This window comes from Miniopterus natalensis, chromosome 2 (genome assembly GCF_054644295.1).
Source record: "Miniopterus natalensis isolate mMinNat1 chromosome 2, mMinNat1.hap1, whole genome shotgun sequence".
Lineage (NCBI taxonomy): Eukaryota > Metazoa > Chordata > Mammalia > Chiroptera > Miniopteridae > Miniopterus > Miniopterus natalensis.
The window spans coordinates 77,415,295-77,435,361 of NC_142082.1; the positions used below are offsets into that span (position 1 = coordinate 77,415,295).

A 20,067-nucleotide genomic window follows, 5' to 3' on the forward strand; every position below is an offset into this window, starting at 1 on the left:
AGCAGAGGGAGACTCTGGAGCCATCCCCAGCTGCATGAGAGGCTGCTGGGAAAAGCCCATTTCTAGGTTAGGGAAGAACCTTGAAAACAAATGCATAAGAGACCCTTAGACTGTCCATCAGCCCAGCTCAAGGATGCAACATAACATCCAGGATGCAAGAGAAGGGTGTTCAGGACAAAATGGTCGCACTGATTCTCTGGAGCTGTTACTGAACAGAAGGTAGCAGCTTGGCTGTGGGGGGGGATGATACCCACGCTGACCCTGCAAACCGAAGGACCACACTAAACGTATCCAACATCGTCAGTGGGAAAAATATTCAACACTCACAGTGAGGCTTCTCTTCTTGGCTTACATTTGTGATCAAACAGAGTTTGAGGTCTCCCCATGATCTCATCCTCTGAGGCGTTCAAATTCTGGATCAGAAAGTATGTGGTCATTTTGCCTTTTCCTTTCACTTGGATTTCACCCCTCTCAATTATTTCAAACCCTTGATTTTCCAGGGCTCTGCACAGAGGGAAAATAAATGCACCAGATATCAAAGATCACAGGTCTATAACTTGAGAGTTGGCTACAATGGGACAGGTAATGAGAGAGGTGCAAGGCACACAATGGAGGAGGAATGAGACTCTAGGACATCAGGAGGGCCTGCTGAAGGGGGCAAAGAGGCAGGTGGGGAGAGGAGGGAGGTATGAGTTCAGACATTCTGAAAAGGGAGCCAAAGGTAGAGGGAGAACACAGGGGTCCCACCAAATCGCTGTGAGCCGATCACCACCTCTTGCCCTTTTAACACAGGGCTCATATCTGCAGCCCTCACACCCTTACAACCACATCCCTGTGCCCGTGTGTGCACCACCCCTGTATGGTTCTGCAACAGGAGGCTCCTAGGAGATCAGCCTTCTTCTTTCCTTCTTCCCCAAGTACCCAATATGCCTCCAAGGTGTCATGTGCATCCTAACTACCCAAGCTTCTCCATGATTTCTGGCTGCCAAGAAACCCAAGAAGAGGGTAAGAGGGACCATGAAAAGGGACAGAGTTATGGAAGAACTTTAAAACGTTTATTTATTTACTGGCTACGGAGAGATGTTGGAGAAGAGTCACGGAACAGTGCAGACTAGCAAAGTTCCCCATTCGTGGTTGGCTGCCTCAGGTCTCAGCACTCATCAGCCCCCCTTCTCCTTGGCTGCTTCTGTGGAACTTGCGGATATTTGCCATGCTCCTCACTGTCCCTCATCTGGCACCTTCTCGCCTCATTTTCAAGCATCCGACTGTGCCGCCTACTTTGTGATCCAATTCATCTATGAAATTTTTGCCATTATAGGTGGGACCCAGCAACTTCTCCTCTCATCTGCCACACCCACCTTTTCCTCAGTCTCAGAGGACGACGTGTCTTGCTCAAGGGCACCCTACCCATGCTCCCTTCCCAATTCCTTGGGCCCTGGACCCACAAGCCTCCTCTCCCCTAATCTTCAGCTCCCTCTCCACTTGCATCCTCTCGGCCTACCAGCATGCTAAGGTCTCTTTCATCCTAAGTAGAAGTGAAGAACTTCTCACTTGATCCTGTCCTGCTTTAATCCTGTAAGAATACTCTCTTCCTTTCATTCCTCCACCCATAACCCAGTGTCTAGTCCCACCATTTTACCGCAACTTCTGAAGATGTCCCCCTAACCTCTGGTGAATATTTTCCAGTCCTGTTACTATATTTGACATTTTTATTCAATTTCTCTTCCTTAAAAATATACACAAGGGTGCTTCTCACCCTGAACTTCCCTGGTTCCTTTCTGTTTCTTCCACCTCATACATGGGCTCCTCTTTCTGCAGACACCACTGTTCTTTTCACACTGCATCCTTCCCCAGGTGATCTTATCAACTCTCATGGCTTAATTACTACCTATATGTTGCTTAGGCCAAGTGTGGATCTCAGCCAACAACTCCACTTCAAATTTCATTCATCCATTTCATAGCATCTTTACCAAGATACCCCACAATCCCTTCTCATGCAACACTTCCACACCTGAACGCGTCATCTGCCCCAGTGACCTGGACTCCTTCTCACTTGTCCTGTTTCAGATGGTGAGGTTCAGGTTCTAGCTACCCAAGGTGGAGGCCAGGCAGGTCCCTCTTTCTCATTCTACATGTTTAGCAGCTACCAAATTCAGCTGACTTTACTTTCCCCCAAATTCCTACTGCCAAAGTTCTGATTCAAACCAAACTCCTAACAGGTCTTCTTCCCATTTCCTGATGCTCATATCTGTCCTCACTTGGTTTGGAGTGGTCCGTGTCCTATAGGACGCTGGCCTTGCCATTGTCTGGGATCTCACCCTCCTCAGGGGCTCTTCCTCACCGACAGAGTAAGCCCTAGCCCCTCAACCAGGCGCACATCCTCACCACTTTCTGCTTTATATTTTCAGCCCAGCAAATGAAATTGTTTATAGTTCTCTATACTGACCCTATTTTAGTGTTTATCCTGCTTGTTTTTCACTCCTAATACCCCATTTTGGGCTAAATCCTACTCCGGAACTCCTTGCTCAAGATTCTGCTCAGAAATCTCCTCCTCCACAAAGAATTTCTTTACTGGGTTAGGCACCCTTCCCCCAGGCTCCCAGAACACACACTGTAATTCCCTCCAAGCCTGATCCCCTGGCTTGTATCCAGGCTCTTCTCCTTCCTACCCTACCTGTGACCAGAGGCAACTTACTAACCTTCTTGTGCCTGATTTTTTTCATCGATAGATAATAATTACAGTATATCTTCACAGAGTTGTTGTAACAGTAAATGTACTAACATTATGTAAAAGAACTTAGGATAGAATGTGACCTCTTGTACGTTCTCAAGAAACCATAAGTATCATTTTATGCATATCTTTATCATTTATCACACTTTTAAAATAATGATCTGTGAATATTTCTTTCTTCTTCCACTAGACCGAGAGTCAGCAAACTTCTTTTTGTAAAAGAGCAGATAGTAAATATTTTTGGCTTTGCAGACCATACAGTCTCTTAAAATCACTCAACTCACCTAGCAGGATGTGGCTCAGCGGTTGAGCATTAACCTTGGATCCAGGAGCTCACAGTTCAATTCCTGGTCAGGGCACATGCGGGGGCTGCAGGCTCAATCCCCAATGTAGGATGTGCAGGAGGCAGCCAATCAATGACTCTCTCATCATTGATGTTTCTATCTCTCTTTCCCTCTCCCTTCCTCTCTCTGAAATCAATAAAGATATATTTTTTTTAAAAAAGATCACTCAGCTCTACTGTTGTAATATGAAAGCAGCCATAGACAGTGTGCAAATAAAAGAGCATGGCTGTGTTCCAATAAAACTTTATTTACAAAAAAAAAAAAAAAGTGGCAGACTGGATTTGGCCTTTGGGACTTTTTTTTTTTTTTTTTTTTTTTTGGTAACATTAAATATACTTCTAGACCTTATGTTCCCTGAGAGCAAAAACTATCTTATAGCAGAGGTTCAACAATATTTATTGTCTGACACTATGTCTTCTGTAAGTTAGTGTGGCATAGAAGAGAAAACATGGGCTTCCTCCACTACCCCATCTCACTGCTGCTAGGCCTTCTGTAAGCTCTGGAAGGAGAAGGGACAAAGGAAAGCAAGAGAAAATGAGTGGTTACCTGTAGGCTGTGGGGCTGAGGTGTACTTTGTTGGGAAGCCCGTGACTTTCCATCCTAGAAGCTGTGTTCACGGTGTCACCAAACAAGCAGTACCGGGGCATCTTGTCCCCCACGACACCTGCTAAGACTGGTCCAGTATGAATCCCTACTCTGATCTGTATAGAGAGAGCCTTATTGAAAAGAGACCATCAAATACTCTTGCTTTTATTTTTAAGTTAAGGAATACTTTACATAAAAGACAGATCTTAAGTGCTTTGACAAATGCATATATCCTATAGGTAGCATCCAAAATAAATTATAGACTATAATATAGACCTCGCAAAATTATATTGGGCCCCTTTCCAGTTCAGGTCTATAATCTCTGCAAGTAGATAATATTTGCCCTTCAGAAAAGTTTATACCCCTTCTGCTGTGAGTGTGCTAGAGTGGAGACTGAATGAACTAATCTGTATCTGAGTGGGGCCTGAGCTCTTGCCAGAGATATTGCTAGTTTCCATGCAGCGCTGATTTTAAATATTACAAAGGCTGGATAGGAATTTTCCCCCCAGCAGGGCTTGGGATCTGAGCATCAGCAAGGCTCTGAGACCTCCTCATGCTGTACAGCCACACCATGAGCTTTCCGAATTATTGGAGATCTCTTTCTGCTTTATAGACCAACGGTGAGATTTTGGGGAGTCTCCTTACTCATCAGTCCTACCATGGCTCTCTCTACCTGAGGAGATTTCTTTCTGCCTCCAGACGTTAAAGGGTCATTGTAGTGCACTTGGTGAATGCCAAGATACCTCAGAGGGATTTCTCTTAGTTCTACTCTAACACCACCCTTCCATGGGCCACTGACCTACATTTGGGGAAGGCCTTATATACGTCAGGAACTGAGACCTCTCTCAACTCCGGTTCCTTATCCCTAGGCTTTGGCAGAATAACCCTATGTACTTGGTAAAGGCCTATGGGAAAGAGTTGGTATTTGGGTACAGCCTCTGTGGCCAGGACATATCAAAGAGGATTTAGGGAATTCTAACCTGTCATTTCAGCCCCGGTGTGGCCGTGAAACATTCACTAAAATTTAGTCTGGTTTCTCCTTACCTTTGTCTCTGGTGGATTACTTCTGCTGCTTTACTACTGGTGAATGTAATTATGAGTGTCTTCTCCTTGAAAGGGCTTGTCACTTTCTAGAATTTAGCTCATTTATATCTCTTTGCTCTCTGAAGTTTTTTGTGTTTGTTTTTTTTCAAGTTCTAGTATGGAAATAGAAGTCTCTTGCAGCCTTCTACATCCTAACCAAATTTACTTGTCTTTTTGTTTTCATGATAGATTTTTCTCCAGAAATATGATTATAACTTCCTCTAGGAAAAGGAGCCTGTCATATATTTCTCTGAATCCTTCAAAGCACCTAGCAATACGGTCTCATGCATCGTATGACCTCCATAAATGTACATTAAAGGTTATATGAATTAAATAATAGTAGATCTCGCCTGGCCGGGCATGGCTCAGCAGCTGAGCATCGACCTAGGATCCAGTAGGTCGCGGTTCGATTCCCAGTCAGGGCACATGTTTGGATTGCGAGCTCGATCCCCAGTTGGGGGCATGCAGGAGGCAGCTGATCCATGACTCTCTCATCATTGATGTTTCTCTCTCTCTCTCTCTCTCTCTCCCTCTCCCTTCTCTCTGAAATCAATAAAGATTATAATAATAATAATAGAAGATCTCAAAGAGTACTAATTGCAAAACTATAGAAATGAAGCATGAGATAAAATGAATATGACTCCAGAAGAAGCTGAAAGGTGGATTGTAAATTTGATTAGAAATGCAAGACTGGATGCCAAGATTGATTCTAAAGTATTCATGTGGTTATGGTAACAGTGCAATCTCTCCCAATCAGCAAGTGATTGAAAAGACCAAAAGCCTCTCATTTAGAAGCCAGATGTTGGTCATGAATATTGAGAAGAAACTTAATCAGAATAGTAGGTCAGAGGATCCTAACTGGGCAACTCAAGACTGGCTTCCAGGCAGAGAAAGACAAATATCACATGATCTCACTTACATGTAGAATCTAAAGTACAAAAATAAACCGATGAACAAAATAGATCCAGAGGCACAGAAGCATGGAACAGGCTGAGGAATCTCAGAGGGAAGGTGGGGGTGGGGGGTTGGGGGGAGAGATTAACCAAGAATTTATATGCATATATGCATAACCCATGGACACAGACAATAGTGTGGTGAAGGCCTGGGGAGGGGGGTGGGTGTGGGGTAGAAGGGGTCAATGGGGAAAAAAAGGGAGACATCTGTAATACTTTCAACAATAAAGATAACTTTTTAAAAAAAAGACTGGCTTCTACCGAAGAAATGTAAAGAAAAGACAAAAACAAACAAGCAAAAAACTAGAAAGGAAAGATGAAATAATAAATCCATTACATAAAAGGTGACATACATTTTAGAAACAGTATATTGAGTATAAGTTTTTGAGAATTTGCATAGAATTAGCTTTGTTTCATTATCTTGTAAAAAAAAGAAGAAGAAGGAAAGGAATCCAGCAGAATTATCTTGAGAGAGAAAACGTTTCTAGCCTTTTTCCTACTGCCTTAAATAAGCCCACATGGCATGCTATTTCTGGTGGATATTTAATGATGCTCCTAACTTCACCCCTATTCTTATCTTAGAATTGATAACATCTTTTCCTGTTTTATTCCTGGTAAATCCACCATGAGAGTTTCCAGAAATGCATTGTTTAATTTTATTCGTACAGTTGTAGCAACACACACACACACTATTTACGCAACAGTATATTTTCAATTATTTTTGCTTTGATAGCACCCATGACTCCTTTAACTGAAACATATCTCTTATCTCTATTCCCTCATTACCTCCCATCTTGATTTTTTTATTTTTTATATTGGGGGTCTTATTTAACAGATGTATCTGTGTGCATACAACAGGCCAAGTATTGTGGACATGATGATCTCACAATTACCTAAAGCCAACTTGTACTTAGAAAACTACAGTGGACACAATAACCAGGATCTGCAGCATTTCTCAGCTTCGGAATTATTGTGGTGAGGGTGAGCTGAACACATTTTCAGAATCTCCTGCATAGGAGCTTTAATTGGAAAAATCATATTCCATCCTATAATTGGTTTTATTTTTAGTTGTCTATTTGAAGATCTGACTGATTGGAGCAAGGAAGTGATTAAATTTTAAAAGGCAGAGACACCGTTCTAAGCCATCCCAGGGCTGTTAGGATCTGCTGAGCAGACAGAAGGGGACACCTACTTTTCATCTCCAAAATTGTCCAACTTTTATAGAGTAAACAAGCTGCAAGAGTAGCTTCCTGAAAGAAAGGAAAGCAGATGTCTAGCTAATGGCTGCGTGGTGGAAGGAAAGCTATTCTGAATACCTTATGGCACCAGGATGTCTGGCCTGCCGGCTGGAGGCAGTTTCACACCTCAGCCTGAGTTCTGACCTGTCAAACAGCAAGTTGGATACACAATTTTTCTAAGCAGGAAAAGTTGGCTATTTAGTCAACCTGACCACTTGTTGAAATGTGTGAGCAAAAAAGTAGGAATTATAAACGAGCTGGCTTCCAAGATGGATGGAAGCCTACAAAGTAAACGAGGAGACGTGCTTAGCACTGTCCTAAACTATGGACAAAGAAACTTGTAGTGAATCATGTGAAAATCCTGAGCTCCAAAGCCTCTTCTGAAATTTGAGAGAAGTTGGAACAATAATATCCTGACTAATATCTCTATTACTTAGTAACATATGCAAGAGAAGAGAAGATCTGGGAGAAATCATTCATTGGAAGTACTGTAACATACCCAGGAATCATCTAAGCAGACTAATAAAGATATTCTACTTTTTGTGTGAGATGGTTGGTGTTAAGCAAAACACTCAGTTGCTCTCTACCTGGATAGGCTCTCCGGTAACAGGATTCATCACTTCTTTTGCAGAAATTCTCATCCCCAAGGCAAAATTAGCCACTCTTTGAGCATGGCTTCCAATAGGCACTGGTACACCCCCTACCACCATGTAAGCATCTCCTATTGTTTCCACCTGTAAGGGAAAAGAGGGTATTCAGAGGTTTCCCTAGATGCAACAAACACATCACTAGATATTTTTGTCATTTTTCACATGCTGGTGGAAGGGTCATATTAAAGGTGGTGATTATTTGCTAGGGGTATGAGGAGTGTGAAGAAGGAGGTGGGAACAAAAATGACTCAGAAAACAACCAAGAGAGAGCCAAAGGCCTTTCTGCTTCTGGTGGGAACAATTCCCAGAGAAGATGAAGCTCCTGGGGTAAGTGTATGATGTTGTGCATTCAATACGTACTTTTTGGATTAGATTTGCTAGTGAACTTAAGGAGTAGGAGAACTCCCCTCTGGGCAAACTGTGTGCCCTCAAAAGCATCTTAGTATTGGTATTATGAGGTATTCGTAAGAAACAAAAATTTCTAAAATACCTCCAATCCCTTTTTAGCCTTCCCTCCTCACCCTGCTCTCATCCATACCAAACACGGGGCCAGTGAAGAGGAAGGACTGTCATTAAGTACCTGCCTGCCTAAGACACACATGCCACAGGACACAAACACTTACTTTGTAGACTTCATGGACACTGGTCAATCTGTCAAACTTGGAGTACATTGAATTAAGCATATTGACTATTTGGAGAGGTTCGCAGGCAGCACAGATGTTTGTAAATGTCACCACATCGCTAAAAAGGATTGTGCAGGTTTTAAATTCTCCTGCAACAGAAACCAGGTATTAATAATAGCCAAGGATATAGAATAATAATTCCATGAGTCCTGAATTCAAGTGCCCCTTGTGAACCAAATCTGACTATGCCTTGAGGAAAAGGAGCCAGGTGCCACTGACCACTCACCATTCACCCAACTGACGTTTTGACAGCTATGAGCTAGTCATCATACTGGGAAAATCACGTAACATGATGCAAACACAGACCTTGCTTTTAAGAAGCTCCCAGTCAAGAGAAGGAGACAGAAGAGTAAAAAGATACTCAATAAGACAGGCAAAGTGCTGTGGAATGTCAGAAATAGGATGAGTGGGCACTGGACTTAAGAGAAGCCCTTGGGCCAAGGCAGAATCTGAACTAGAGCACACCCAGAGGTAGGGCTGGTAGAACTGGTCACCATGAAGTACAGCCACGACACTCCCATATCCTCAGCAATGCCCTCAACTCATCTGGCTGCCTCTGCCCTTTCCCCATGCTTGCTAATTACATAGAGCAGCCAGATTATCTGTTTAAGTCAGATCTCCCAAAACTTCCATCACACTTAAGCTAAAACACAAATTCCTTACCATGGCCCAAAAAGGGACTCACTCTGTCCCCACCACCTCTCTGACCTCATGTTTCCATGCTCTCCCTCCGGCTCACCCCAGCCCAAACACACTGGCCTGCTTGGGGTTTCTCCAGCATAGCAAGTGCCTCCTGCTTGGGCCCTTGTACCTGCTGTGTCCTCTGCATGACATACTCTCATCTCAAATATCCATGGGGCTCTGTCTCACCACTTCAAATGTAACCACTTCAGTGAGAACTTTCCTGACCACCCTATCTAAAAGAACAGTTCCTAGATCACTGTCCTCTTAGTCTGAATGCTGCACTCCACCCCACAAGACTTACACTGCATGATATTTCATATAAGATTGTTTATTAGGTTATTGTCTATCTCCCCCATTGAAACATAAGCTTCATGAGATGAGAGGCTGTTTTGAACTCTGCTATATCCCCAGCACCTAGAGCAGGGCCTGGCACATAGTAGATGCTCAATAAATATCTGTTGAAAGACTAAATAGCTATCTCTTTGAACAGAGCTTGTGCCTTCTGTATTATTTATACCTATGGTAATAATTTCCCATTCATCTAAATTTCTCTTCTCTTTGGCTTTGGCCCACCATTCTCTCTATATTTTTCCTACTTTTCTCATTCCTGGTTTTATATATTTCACTGGCTTTTTTCTGTTTTCACATAATAGGAGTCCCCTACGGTTCAATTCCCAACTGTCTTCTCTTTTACCTGATGCCCCCTAGATGACCTTATACATCGCCCACAGGGTGTATGATTAACCGCCACGTACCCTGGAATAACTCCCAGGTCTGTAGGTCTGTCCTAGAACTTCCACTGAGCTCTCCCTACAATTCCTTACTACCTGTTGGTCGTGTTAGAGAGGGCATCCCACAGGCATTTCACACTCAACAGTTCTAAAACCAACCTTACTTTGCTGCCCTCACACCTATTCTTTCTGTTCTGTCTTAAGATAAAGCATCACATCTACTACACCACTATAACCCTCACACTCATGACTGACCCCTATTTCTTACCTTCCCCTTCTTATCAGTTATGAAATCCTGCTGATTTCTACTCATGCTGCCTTAATTCAAGCCTTTACCATCACTGAACTGCACTGTGACGGGCTTTCAGTATGCCTCCCTCGCATGCGTTCACTGCACTGTAACCAAAATCATATCTACAAAGTTAATCACGTCTCTTCCATTATAAGAAAAACAACTTCATTGAACTCACGCATCTAAAATGTAAAACAATTTCCTTTCCCATAATAATCCAGATTCATCACTATATCACCTGAGCCTCATCCTATCTGCCCAGCTTCATAAGGCACCACTTTGCTATGTACCTCCATGTTCTTTTTTTTTTTTTTTAAATATATCTTTATTGATTTCAGAGAGAGGAAAGGAGAGGGAGAGAGAGAGATAGAAACATCAATGATGAGAGAGTCATTGATCGGCTGCAGCCCGTAACCCGGGCATGTGCCCTGACTGGGAATCGAACCCTGATCTCCTGGATCCTAGGTCGACGCTTAACCGCTGAGCCACGCCCGGCCGGGCTGTACCCCCATGTTCTAAGGACAATACCAACAGTATTTATTTTTACGTGACCTTACCTTTCCTCTTGCCATCTCACTCTCTTAAAATGCCTCCCCCCGTTTTTTTGCTTATATTCAGCCTCATGGCCCAACTCAAGTGCCACACACTTTATATAAGCCTTCACAACCTCCCCCTGCCCCATCTCTTTCTTTTCTGACTTCTATTTATTCTTAATCTCCCTGTCATCTGTGTTTCCATGACACCTTATGTGGTGGAAATAGCATGAATTTTTGAATTAGATGAACTTATTGGTTTACTCATAAGCTGGGGTAAATGTACAGTATGGATAAGTAACAGCTGTACAGTATAGATAAATAACACCTCCCTCCTAGAAATGTTCAGAAAATTAAGTGAAATAGCAAACATAAAATGTCTAACACAGATTCTAGCATGATATTTGCTCCTTAATGAATGTTAGTTTCTTCCCTTTGGCCATGCTCAGGTCCTCCCCCACTAACTTATTCTGTGTGTACCTTCCAAACCCACAAAACTGCAAACTCCTCTGTGTTCCCGGAACCTGGGGCAGCACCCTGGGACTAAGTTCACCATACATGTAGGGCGAATGAACACATTACAAATGGAAAGTGAGTTTGGAGTAAACATGGCATCCTTCCTTCCAGAAACAGCTTGCTCTCACAGAAGGGCTCTCAGAGGCACCCCATGGTTTAATGTTCAGGTGCATCATTTCCAGTCATAGTGAAGAACTCTATTCATGGCCATTAAGCAAAGGTGAGTCTTAGGATACGGCTTTAAATTCCTGGAGAACGTTATATATGTTGGTTTAGCTGACAGGCATTTTTATTTAATCCCTATTTTGCTTCTGTATTATTTTTATTATTCTCTATGTAGACAGGAGAAAACGGAGGATATGTAGCTTCAGTCATTAGCCCAAGATCATGTTGCTCACAAGTGATAGAGCCAGAATTCGAATCCAGATCTGCCTGGCTTCAGATACTCCGCCCTTAACCAGTTAGGCACACTGCCTCACGCTCCAAGGTCCCTGTGAAAGGAAAGCAAGGCCTTACCTGCAGCCACCTTTTTGCCTTCCTTCAGCTGGCTGGCCACATGTTCGGGCAGCATGGCATAAAGCAAGGCCTCGGTTTTCTTCTTTTCCATGGCCAGGTGTTTAGATAGGACCCGCAGCTCCTCCTTCTTCCTCTCCAACTGGGTGGACAGCTCAATCTCAGCCAGTCGCTGCTGGTTCAGCAAAATGAGATCCCTGGTGGTGTCATGGGGGGCGAGGTCAGAAAGATGCATCTGGCGCTCCTCCAGCTCTTGCAGGCTGCGGAGCTTTGGGGAGCACAGGTATATCATGCACCACATGGACTCCATCCAGATCATCTGGCCTTTCCATCGTGGAGAGAAATGTGACAAGACAGCCAGTCACCACCAGGAGTGACCTGGCTTACCAGACCATCACCACACAGTGTGCCTTTCTAGCCACTGCACAGTCTCACTCCTTCCCTTTTAGCCAAATTTTGTGAAAGTTTTCTTTACTTTCTGCCTCCACTTATACATCTCCCCTTCTCTCTATGGCCTCCAGACACCTGCTACAACATGAGTCTGTCAGTCTTTCCCTGACTCAACCAATATGCTGCTTGATGGTTTTAAGTAGTCCTCCTCCCTGACATTGCTTATGTTGGTATTCCCCAGGGTTTTGTGTTGGTAGTCTTCTTTTTTAGCATTCCACAACAGCTCCTATACCATGCTGACAATGAATCTCCAAAGGAAACCTTGCTTCCCAGACTCAAGATGCACATTTCTTTAAAAATAGATATGCTTATTATTTTATTATAAAAAATATATTCTCACTGCAGAAAAGGAAAAACGTGGAAGAAAATAACAAAAATTACTCATAATTTCACCACATAGATAATTACTGTTAATATTTTTCAGTATATGTTTTTATAACCAAAAAACAAAAATGGGTTATCTCACACCTTTTTGTCATCAGAATTTTTCATTTAAAATATATAATAGGCCCTGGCCAGTTTTGCTCAGTGGTTAGAGCATCGGACCTCAGACCAAAGGGTCTTGGCTTCGACTCTAGCCAAGGACATGTACCTGGGTTGCAAGCTCGTCCCGAGCTCCAGGCAGGGCGCGTGTGGGAGGCAACCAATCAATGTGTCTCTCTCACATCAGTGTTTCTCTCTCTCTCTCCCCTTTCCACTCTCTCTGAAAGGCAATGGAAAAAATATCCTTGGGTGAGGATTAAAAAATAATAATAATAAAAATATATAATTGATATTCTTCCATATCATTAAATATAGATATTCATCATACTTTTGCTGGCTATATTTGTTATGTTTTATTTAAGCAATAAGCTAGAATTGATTATATTCTATCTTGTTCATTAATCTATAAACAACATTCAGTGAGCAAACTTGAAGTAACTCATTGTTTATAATTATGGCTATTATGTTAAAGGATATATTTTTAGACATGAAATTACTGAAACAAAGAATATGCTCATTTTTAAGGCTTTGATACATATTGCTAAATTGCTCTCTAAAGAGACTGTGAGCTCTGGCCAGTTTGGCTCAGTGGTTAGAGCATCGGCTCATGGACCAGAGGGCTGCAGGTTCAATTCCCGGTCAAAGATATATACATTTTGATGTGTCTCTCTCACATCAATGTCTGTCTGTCTGTCTGTCTGCTTGTCTGTCTCTTTCCCCCTCCTCCCTTCTTTCAACTCTCTCTAAAAATTGATGGAAAAACATCCTTGAGTGAGGATTAAAGAGATTGTAGCAATTTACACTCCCATTAACAGAGATTTTTAAATTACCTATTAAGCATTTATATACATAGATGTCACTGAACTCACCTTTTATTCCCTCTGCCAATCTTCTTTTTCTTTATTAATTCTTTCATAACATATGTACTTAGTCTGTACTGTGAGCCAGGCACACAGTCTTAGACATTGAGGATGTAGCAGTGACTCAAACTGATAGAAGTTCCTGCTCTCAAGAGGAGGAACCCCAAAATGTCTTTTCTCAGTAAATCACATTCATCACCCAGTTACCCAAGCAAGAAAGTTAATAATTATCCTAAATACTCTCTTTCAGCCCCTACATTCAGTCACCAATTTCTGCCTTAGTTATCTCCTGCATCTGTTCCCTGATCACCACTCCAGTGCCACTGCCTGAGTGCACTCAGTGCTTTAAAGCTTCTTACCTACTCTCCAGCAGCAGCCTCCACCTGGCCTCTCTATTCTCTGGTCCATCCTTCATCCACCTCTGGAATGATCATTCTAAACCTCAAATCTGGACATGGTAGACACTTAAAAATGTTTCCAATTGCACAATCAACCTCAAGTCCACATCTTGCCAGCCTCATCTCCCATCATTCCACTCTACAACTCATTTGGGATTCCCAGAACACATCATTTTCCTCCCAGATATCTCTACTGTTTATACTTAGAACATCTAATTACCAGTCTGATAAAAAGAAAGCTCGAAATGTGTGCCCTCTCACACCATATAAAAAAATTAACTCAAAACAGATCAAAGACCTAAATGTAAGAGGTAAAACTATAAAACTCTTAAAAGAAAACACAGGAGAAGACACCTGCATGACATTGGATTTGGCAATGATTTCTTAGATGTGACACCAAAAGCACATTCAATAGAAGAAAAAATTGGTAAGTTAGATTACATCAAAATATAAAAGTTCTATGCATCAAAGGGCACAATAAACAGAGTAAAAAGTCAACCCATGGTAAAAAAGAAAATATTTGCAAATCATATTTCTGATAAGGGGTTAATATCCAGAATATTTAGTGAACTTCTACAACTCAACAACAGAAAAACAAACTAATTTAAAATTGGGCAAAGGACTTGAATAGACATTTCTCTAAAAAATATATACAAATGGCCAATAAGCACATTAAAAATGCTCAAACAGGAAGATGAAGACAGATAAGGACCTGACTAAAAATGAGAGTAAGAGTGGGTGAGTGTGTGAGAGGGGGAGTGTGCGTGGGGATGAGTGTGGGGGCCATCTGTCAGTCAGTGCGGGAGCTCCCTGGAGGTTTGGAGCTCGTGTTGGAGGAGCTACCACCACCACCGTGCCGCTCAGCCCAATGCTCCTCTCTGACTGAGAGTGGAGAGTGTGCCATTTTGGAGGATCTTCAGGGTCTTCCTTGGGAGGAGGCTGTGGAGAGCAACCCCAACCCAGCGCTCCAGAACACAGACAGTGCACAGCCCCTTGGGGGAAGACCCAGTGCTACCACACTGGCCTGATGCTGTGACCCAGTGCACCTAAACGAGAACACCCCTGACAGCCACACTGCCTCACCGATAGAGCACAGACAGTCTGCCTGCCTGCCTCCTTGGCAGGGCATGCACAGCCTGCCTGCCAGCCTTCCTGTCTACCTGCCTGCCCTCCTGTTTGCCAGCAGTACCCGCCCAGCCTGCCTGTCTACCTACCATGCCCCCTTGATCCACAGCCCATGGCCTTCATGCCTAGCCTGCCTCATTGAAGGGGCACACTCAGCTGCCCTACCTGCCTGCCTGGCCCACCCCCTTGATGGTGTGTGCCTGGTCTGCCGGCCTGCTTGCTGTGCCTCTTTGATGCAGTACACATGGCCTGCCTGCCTACCTGGCCTACAGCCTTGATGTAGTGCACCCACCTCTGCCATCATTACCCAACGCCTCCCAGATATACAGGCCTGCCATCATGACCTGGCTGCCTGCCCCGGTGTCCCAGGACTACCAGGCATGAGGCCTTGTTCACGTCCTGAAGCCTTGTCATGGTGCCCCCAGACAACAGGCCCACTAAAATGGGGAGACGAAACAACACCCAAATGAAAAAGAGAAATCGCCGTGAAAAGAACTAAATGAATTGGAGGTGAGCAATTTATCAGATATAGAGTTCAAAGCAATGGTTATAAGGATGCTCAAACAACTTAGTAAGAATTACAAGCAATTTAATGAGAAAGTCATAAGCGTGAATAAGAATCAATTGGAAAAGAAGAATGACATAGCTGAAATAAAGAATACACTGGAAGGAAACAACAGTAGATTAGAAGAAGCTGAGGACTGAATCAGCAAATTAGAAGACAGGGTAGAAAAAAATACACAATCAGAGCAGAAATCAGAAAAAAAAATTAAAAAGCAGGACAGTTCAAAGGAGCTTTGGAACATAATGAAACATAACAACAGCCACATCATATGGGTACCAGAAGGAGAAGAATCTAAGCAAGGATTAGAAAACATGTTTGAAGAAATAATGAAAGAAAACTTTCCTAACTTGGTGAAGGAAAAAGTAACTCAAGTTCAGAAAACACAGAGAATCCCAATCAAGGTGGACCCAAGAAGACCCACACCTAGACACATCATAATTAGAATGGCAAACATTAAAAATAAAGAAATAATCTTAAAAGCAGCAAAAGAGAGATAGAAAGCTACCTACAAGGGAGCTCACATTAGACTGTTGGCTGATTTCTCAATAGAAATACTTCAGGCGAGAAGAGAGTGGCATGAAGTATTCAAAGTAATGAAAAGTAAGGAACTGAATCCAGGACTACTCTACCCAGCAGGACTATCATTCAAAATAAAAGGTGAAATAAAGAGCTTCGCAGACAAAAAAAAGGCTAAAGGAGTTTATTACTACGAAACCAGCACTACAAGAAATGTTAAGGGACTAGTGTAAGAAGAAGAAGAAGAAATATACAGAAAGAGAGGAAAAAGATATAAAGAAAGAATGGCAATAAATAAGTACTTATCAATAATAACCTTAAATGTAAATGGCTTAAATGCTCCAATCAAAAGACATAGGGTAGCTGAATGGATAAGAAAACCTGACACATATATATGCTGTCTACAAGAGACCCACCATAGAACAAAGGACTCACATATGATGAAAGTGAAGGGATTGAAAAAGATTTTCCATGCAAGTGAAAATTTTTAAAAAGCTGGGGTAATAATACTCATATCTGACAAAATAGACTTCAAAATGAAAGCCATAGCAAAAGACAATAAAAGTCACTACGAAATACTAAAGGGTCAACCCAACAAGAGGATATAACCCTGGTAAATATATATGCACCCAAATACATAAAAGAAACTTCTGGATGACTTTAAGGGTTACATTGAGAGCAATACAATTGTAGTAGGGGATTTTAACATCCCACTGACATCCCTGGATAGATATTCTAGTCAAAAAAATCAACAAAGACACAGTGATACTTAATGACACATTAGATCAGATGGAATTAATTGACATTTACAGAACATTTCACCCCAAAGTTATAGAATATACATTCTTCTCAAGTGTACATGGGACATTCTCAAAGATAGATCACATGTAAGGACACAAAACAAGTTTCTAAGAGTTAAAGCAAACTGAAATTACATCAAGCATCTTCTCAGACCACAATGGCATGAAAATAGAAATCAACAATAAAAACATTCAAAAACATTTAAACACATGGAGGCTAAATAACATCTTATTAAACAATGAATGAGTTACCAAAGAGATCAAGGAAGAAATGAAAACTTCCTGGAAACAAATGAAAATGAACACAGAAAAACCTCACATCTATGGTACACAATGATAGCAGTATTAAGAAGGAAGTCCATAGCACTACAGGCCTACCTCAAGAAACAAGAAAAACTTCTAATAAACTATCTTAACCCTACAACTTAAAGACTTAGAAAGAGAACAACAAGAAAAGCCCAGAGTAATTAGAAGGAAATAATAAAGATCAGAACAGAGATAAATGGCATAGAGACTAAAAAAACAGTACAAAAGATCAATGAAATCAAGAGCTGGTATTTTGAAAAGATAAACAAGATTGACGAACCTTTAGCCAGACTCATCAAGGAAAAAAGAGAGAGGACCCAAATAAACAAAATCAGAAATGAAAGAGGTTAAGTAACAACTAAACCAACAGAAATACAAAGGATTATAAAAAAATATGAACAACTATATACCAACAAGCTGGACAATGTGGAAAAATGGACAAATTCCTAGAAAAGTATAACTTTCCAAAACTCAATCAGGAAGAGTCAGAAAACCTGAATAGGTGAATAACTACAGATGAAATTGAAACAGTAATAAAAAAACTTCCAGCACACAAAAGCCCTGGTCCAGACAGCTTCACAGGAGAATTTTACCAAACATTCAAAGAAGAGCTAACACCTATTCTCCTCAAACTATTCCAAAAAATCCAAGAGGAAGGAATACTTCCAAACTTTTTACGAGGCCACTATTAGCTTAATTCCAAAACCAGATAAAGACACTACAAAGAAAGAGAATTATAGGCCAATATCCCTGATGAACATAGATATTAAAATCCTCAACAAAATATTAGCAAATCGGATCCAGTAATATATTAAAAAGATCCTACATCATGACCAAGTGGGATTTATTCCAGGGATGCAAGGCTGATACAATATTCACAAATCAATAAATGTGATACATCACATAGACAAATTGAAAGACAAAAATCACATGATTGTATCAACAGACACAGAAAAAGCATTCCACAAAATCCAGCACTCATTTTTGATAAAAACTCTCTTGGCAAAGTGGGGATAGAGGGCTCAAACCTCAACATAATGAAGGCCGTATATGACAAACCTACAGCCAATATCACACTCAATGAGCAAAAGCTAAAATCATTTTCCCCAAGAACAGGAACAAGACATGAATGTCCATTTTCACCACTCTTATTCAACATAGTACTGGAAGTCCTTGCCACAGCGATCAGACAAGAAGTAAACGTAAAAGGCATCCAAATTGGAAAAGAGAAAGTAAAACTATCATTATTCACAGATGACATGATATTGTACATAGAAAATCCTAAAGACTCCATCAAAAAACTACTAGATTTAATAAATGAATTTGGCAAGGTAGCAGGATACAAAATTAACATCCAGAAACTGATGGCATTTTTATACACCAATAGTGAACTCATCGAAAGGGAAACTAAAAAAAATAATCCCATTTACTATTGCAACAAAATTAAGATACTTAGGAATAAATTTAACCAAGGAGATAAAAGACATATACTCAGAAAACTAAAGGGCATTGATAAAAGAGATAGAGGAAGATATAAACAAGTGGAAGAATACACAGCATTCATGGATTGGTAGAATTAACATCATTAAAATATCCATATTACCCAAAGCAATCTATAAATTCAATACTATCCCTATTTAAATACCAATGGCATAGTTCACAGATCTGGAATAAACACTCCAGAAATTTATATGGAACCAAAAAAGACATGAAATAGCCACTTCAATCTTGCGAAAGAAGAACAAAGTTGGAGGGATCACAATACCAGATATCAAGTTATACTACAAAGCCACTGTAATCAAAGCAGACTGGTACTGGCACAAGAACAGACATACAGATCAATGGAACAGAAGAGAGAACTCAGAAATGGATCCAAGCTTTTACACTCAATTAATATTTGACAAATGAGGCAAGAGCATACAATGGAGTAAAGAGTCTCTTCAATAAATGGTGTTGGAAAAATTGGACAGATATATGCAAAAAAAAATGAAGCTAGACCACCAACTCACACCATGCACAATAATAAACTCAAAATGAATAAAAGATTTAAATGTAAGTCATGAAACCATAAAAATCCTATAAGAAACCATAGGCAGCAAAATCTCAGACATCTCTTAGAGTAATATGTTTGCCAATACATCTCCTAGTGCAAGGGAAGCAAAGGAGAAATTAAACAAATGGGACTGCACCAAAATAAAAAGCTTCTGCACAGGGAAAGAAACCATAAACAAAATGAAAGGGAGCCCATAATTTCCAATGATACATCTGACAAGGAGTTAATTTCCAAAATATATATGAATTCATACAACTTAACAAAAAGAAGACAAACAATCCAATTCAAAAATGGGCAGAGGACCGAAATAGACACTGCTCCAAAGTGGACATACAGATGGCCAAGAGATGTATAAAATCAAAGAGATGCAAATTAAAACAACAATGAGATATCACCTCACACTTGTGAGAATGGCTACCATCAGCAAATCATCAAATTACAAGTGCTGGTGAGGATGTGGAGAAGGGGAACCTTAGTACACTGCTGGTGGGAATGCAGGCTGGTGCAGCCACTGTGGAAAACAGTGTGGAGGTTCCTCAAAAAATTAAATATGGAGCTGCCTTTTCACCCAGTGATCCCACTTCTAGCAATATATCTTAAGAAACCCAAAACACCAATCAGAAAGAATATACACACCCCTATGTTCATAGCAGCACAGTTTACAATAGCTAAGATCTGGAAACAGCCCAAGTGCCCATCAGTAGATGAGTGGATAAAAAAGCTGTGGGACATTTACACCATGGAATACTGTGCAGCTGTAAAAAAGAAGCATCTCTTACCCTTTGCCACAGCATGGACGGAACTGGAGAGTATTAGGCTAAGTGAAATAAGTCATTCAGAGAAAGACAAGTATCACATGATCTCATTCATATGTAGAATCTAATGAACAAAATAATCTGATAACAAAATAGATCCAGAGACATAGAAGCATGGAACAGACAGACAAATCTCAGAGGGAATGCAATGGTGGGGGGG

At 41.2% G+C, this 20,067-nt stretch overlaps 1 protein-coding gene across 1 annotated transcript in view; it reads right to left on the reverse strand.

Moving 5' to 3' along the window:
* LOC107537733 (guanylate cyclase soluble subunit beta-2-like) overlaps positions 1-20,067 on the reverse strand; it is a 71,400-nt gene that overhangs the window by 11,751 nt on the left and 39,582 nt on the right. Inside the window, exons 10-14 of the mRNA XM_087813733.1 lie at positions 11,540-11,860; positions 8,208-8,356; positions 7,522-7,668; positions 3,622-3,776; positions 353-504 (exon numbers count right to left, since the gene is read on the reverse strand). Coding sequence (XP_087669859.1) covers positions 353-504; positions 3,622-3,776; positions 7,522-7,668; positions 8,208-8,356; positions 11,540-11,860 — 924 coding nt within the window. The remainder of the gene's footprint in view (positions 1-352; positions 505-3,621; positions 3,777-7,521; positions 7,669-8,207; positions 8,357-11,539; positions 11,861-20,067) is intronic.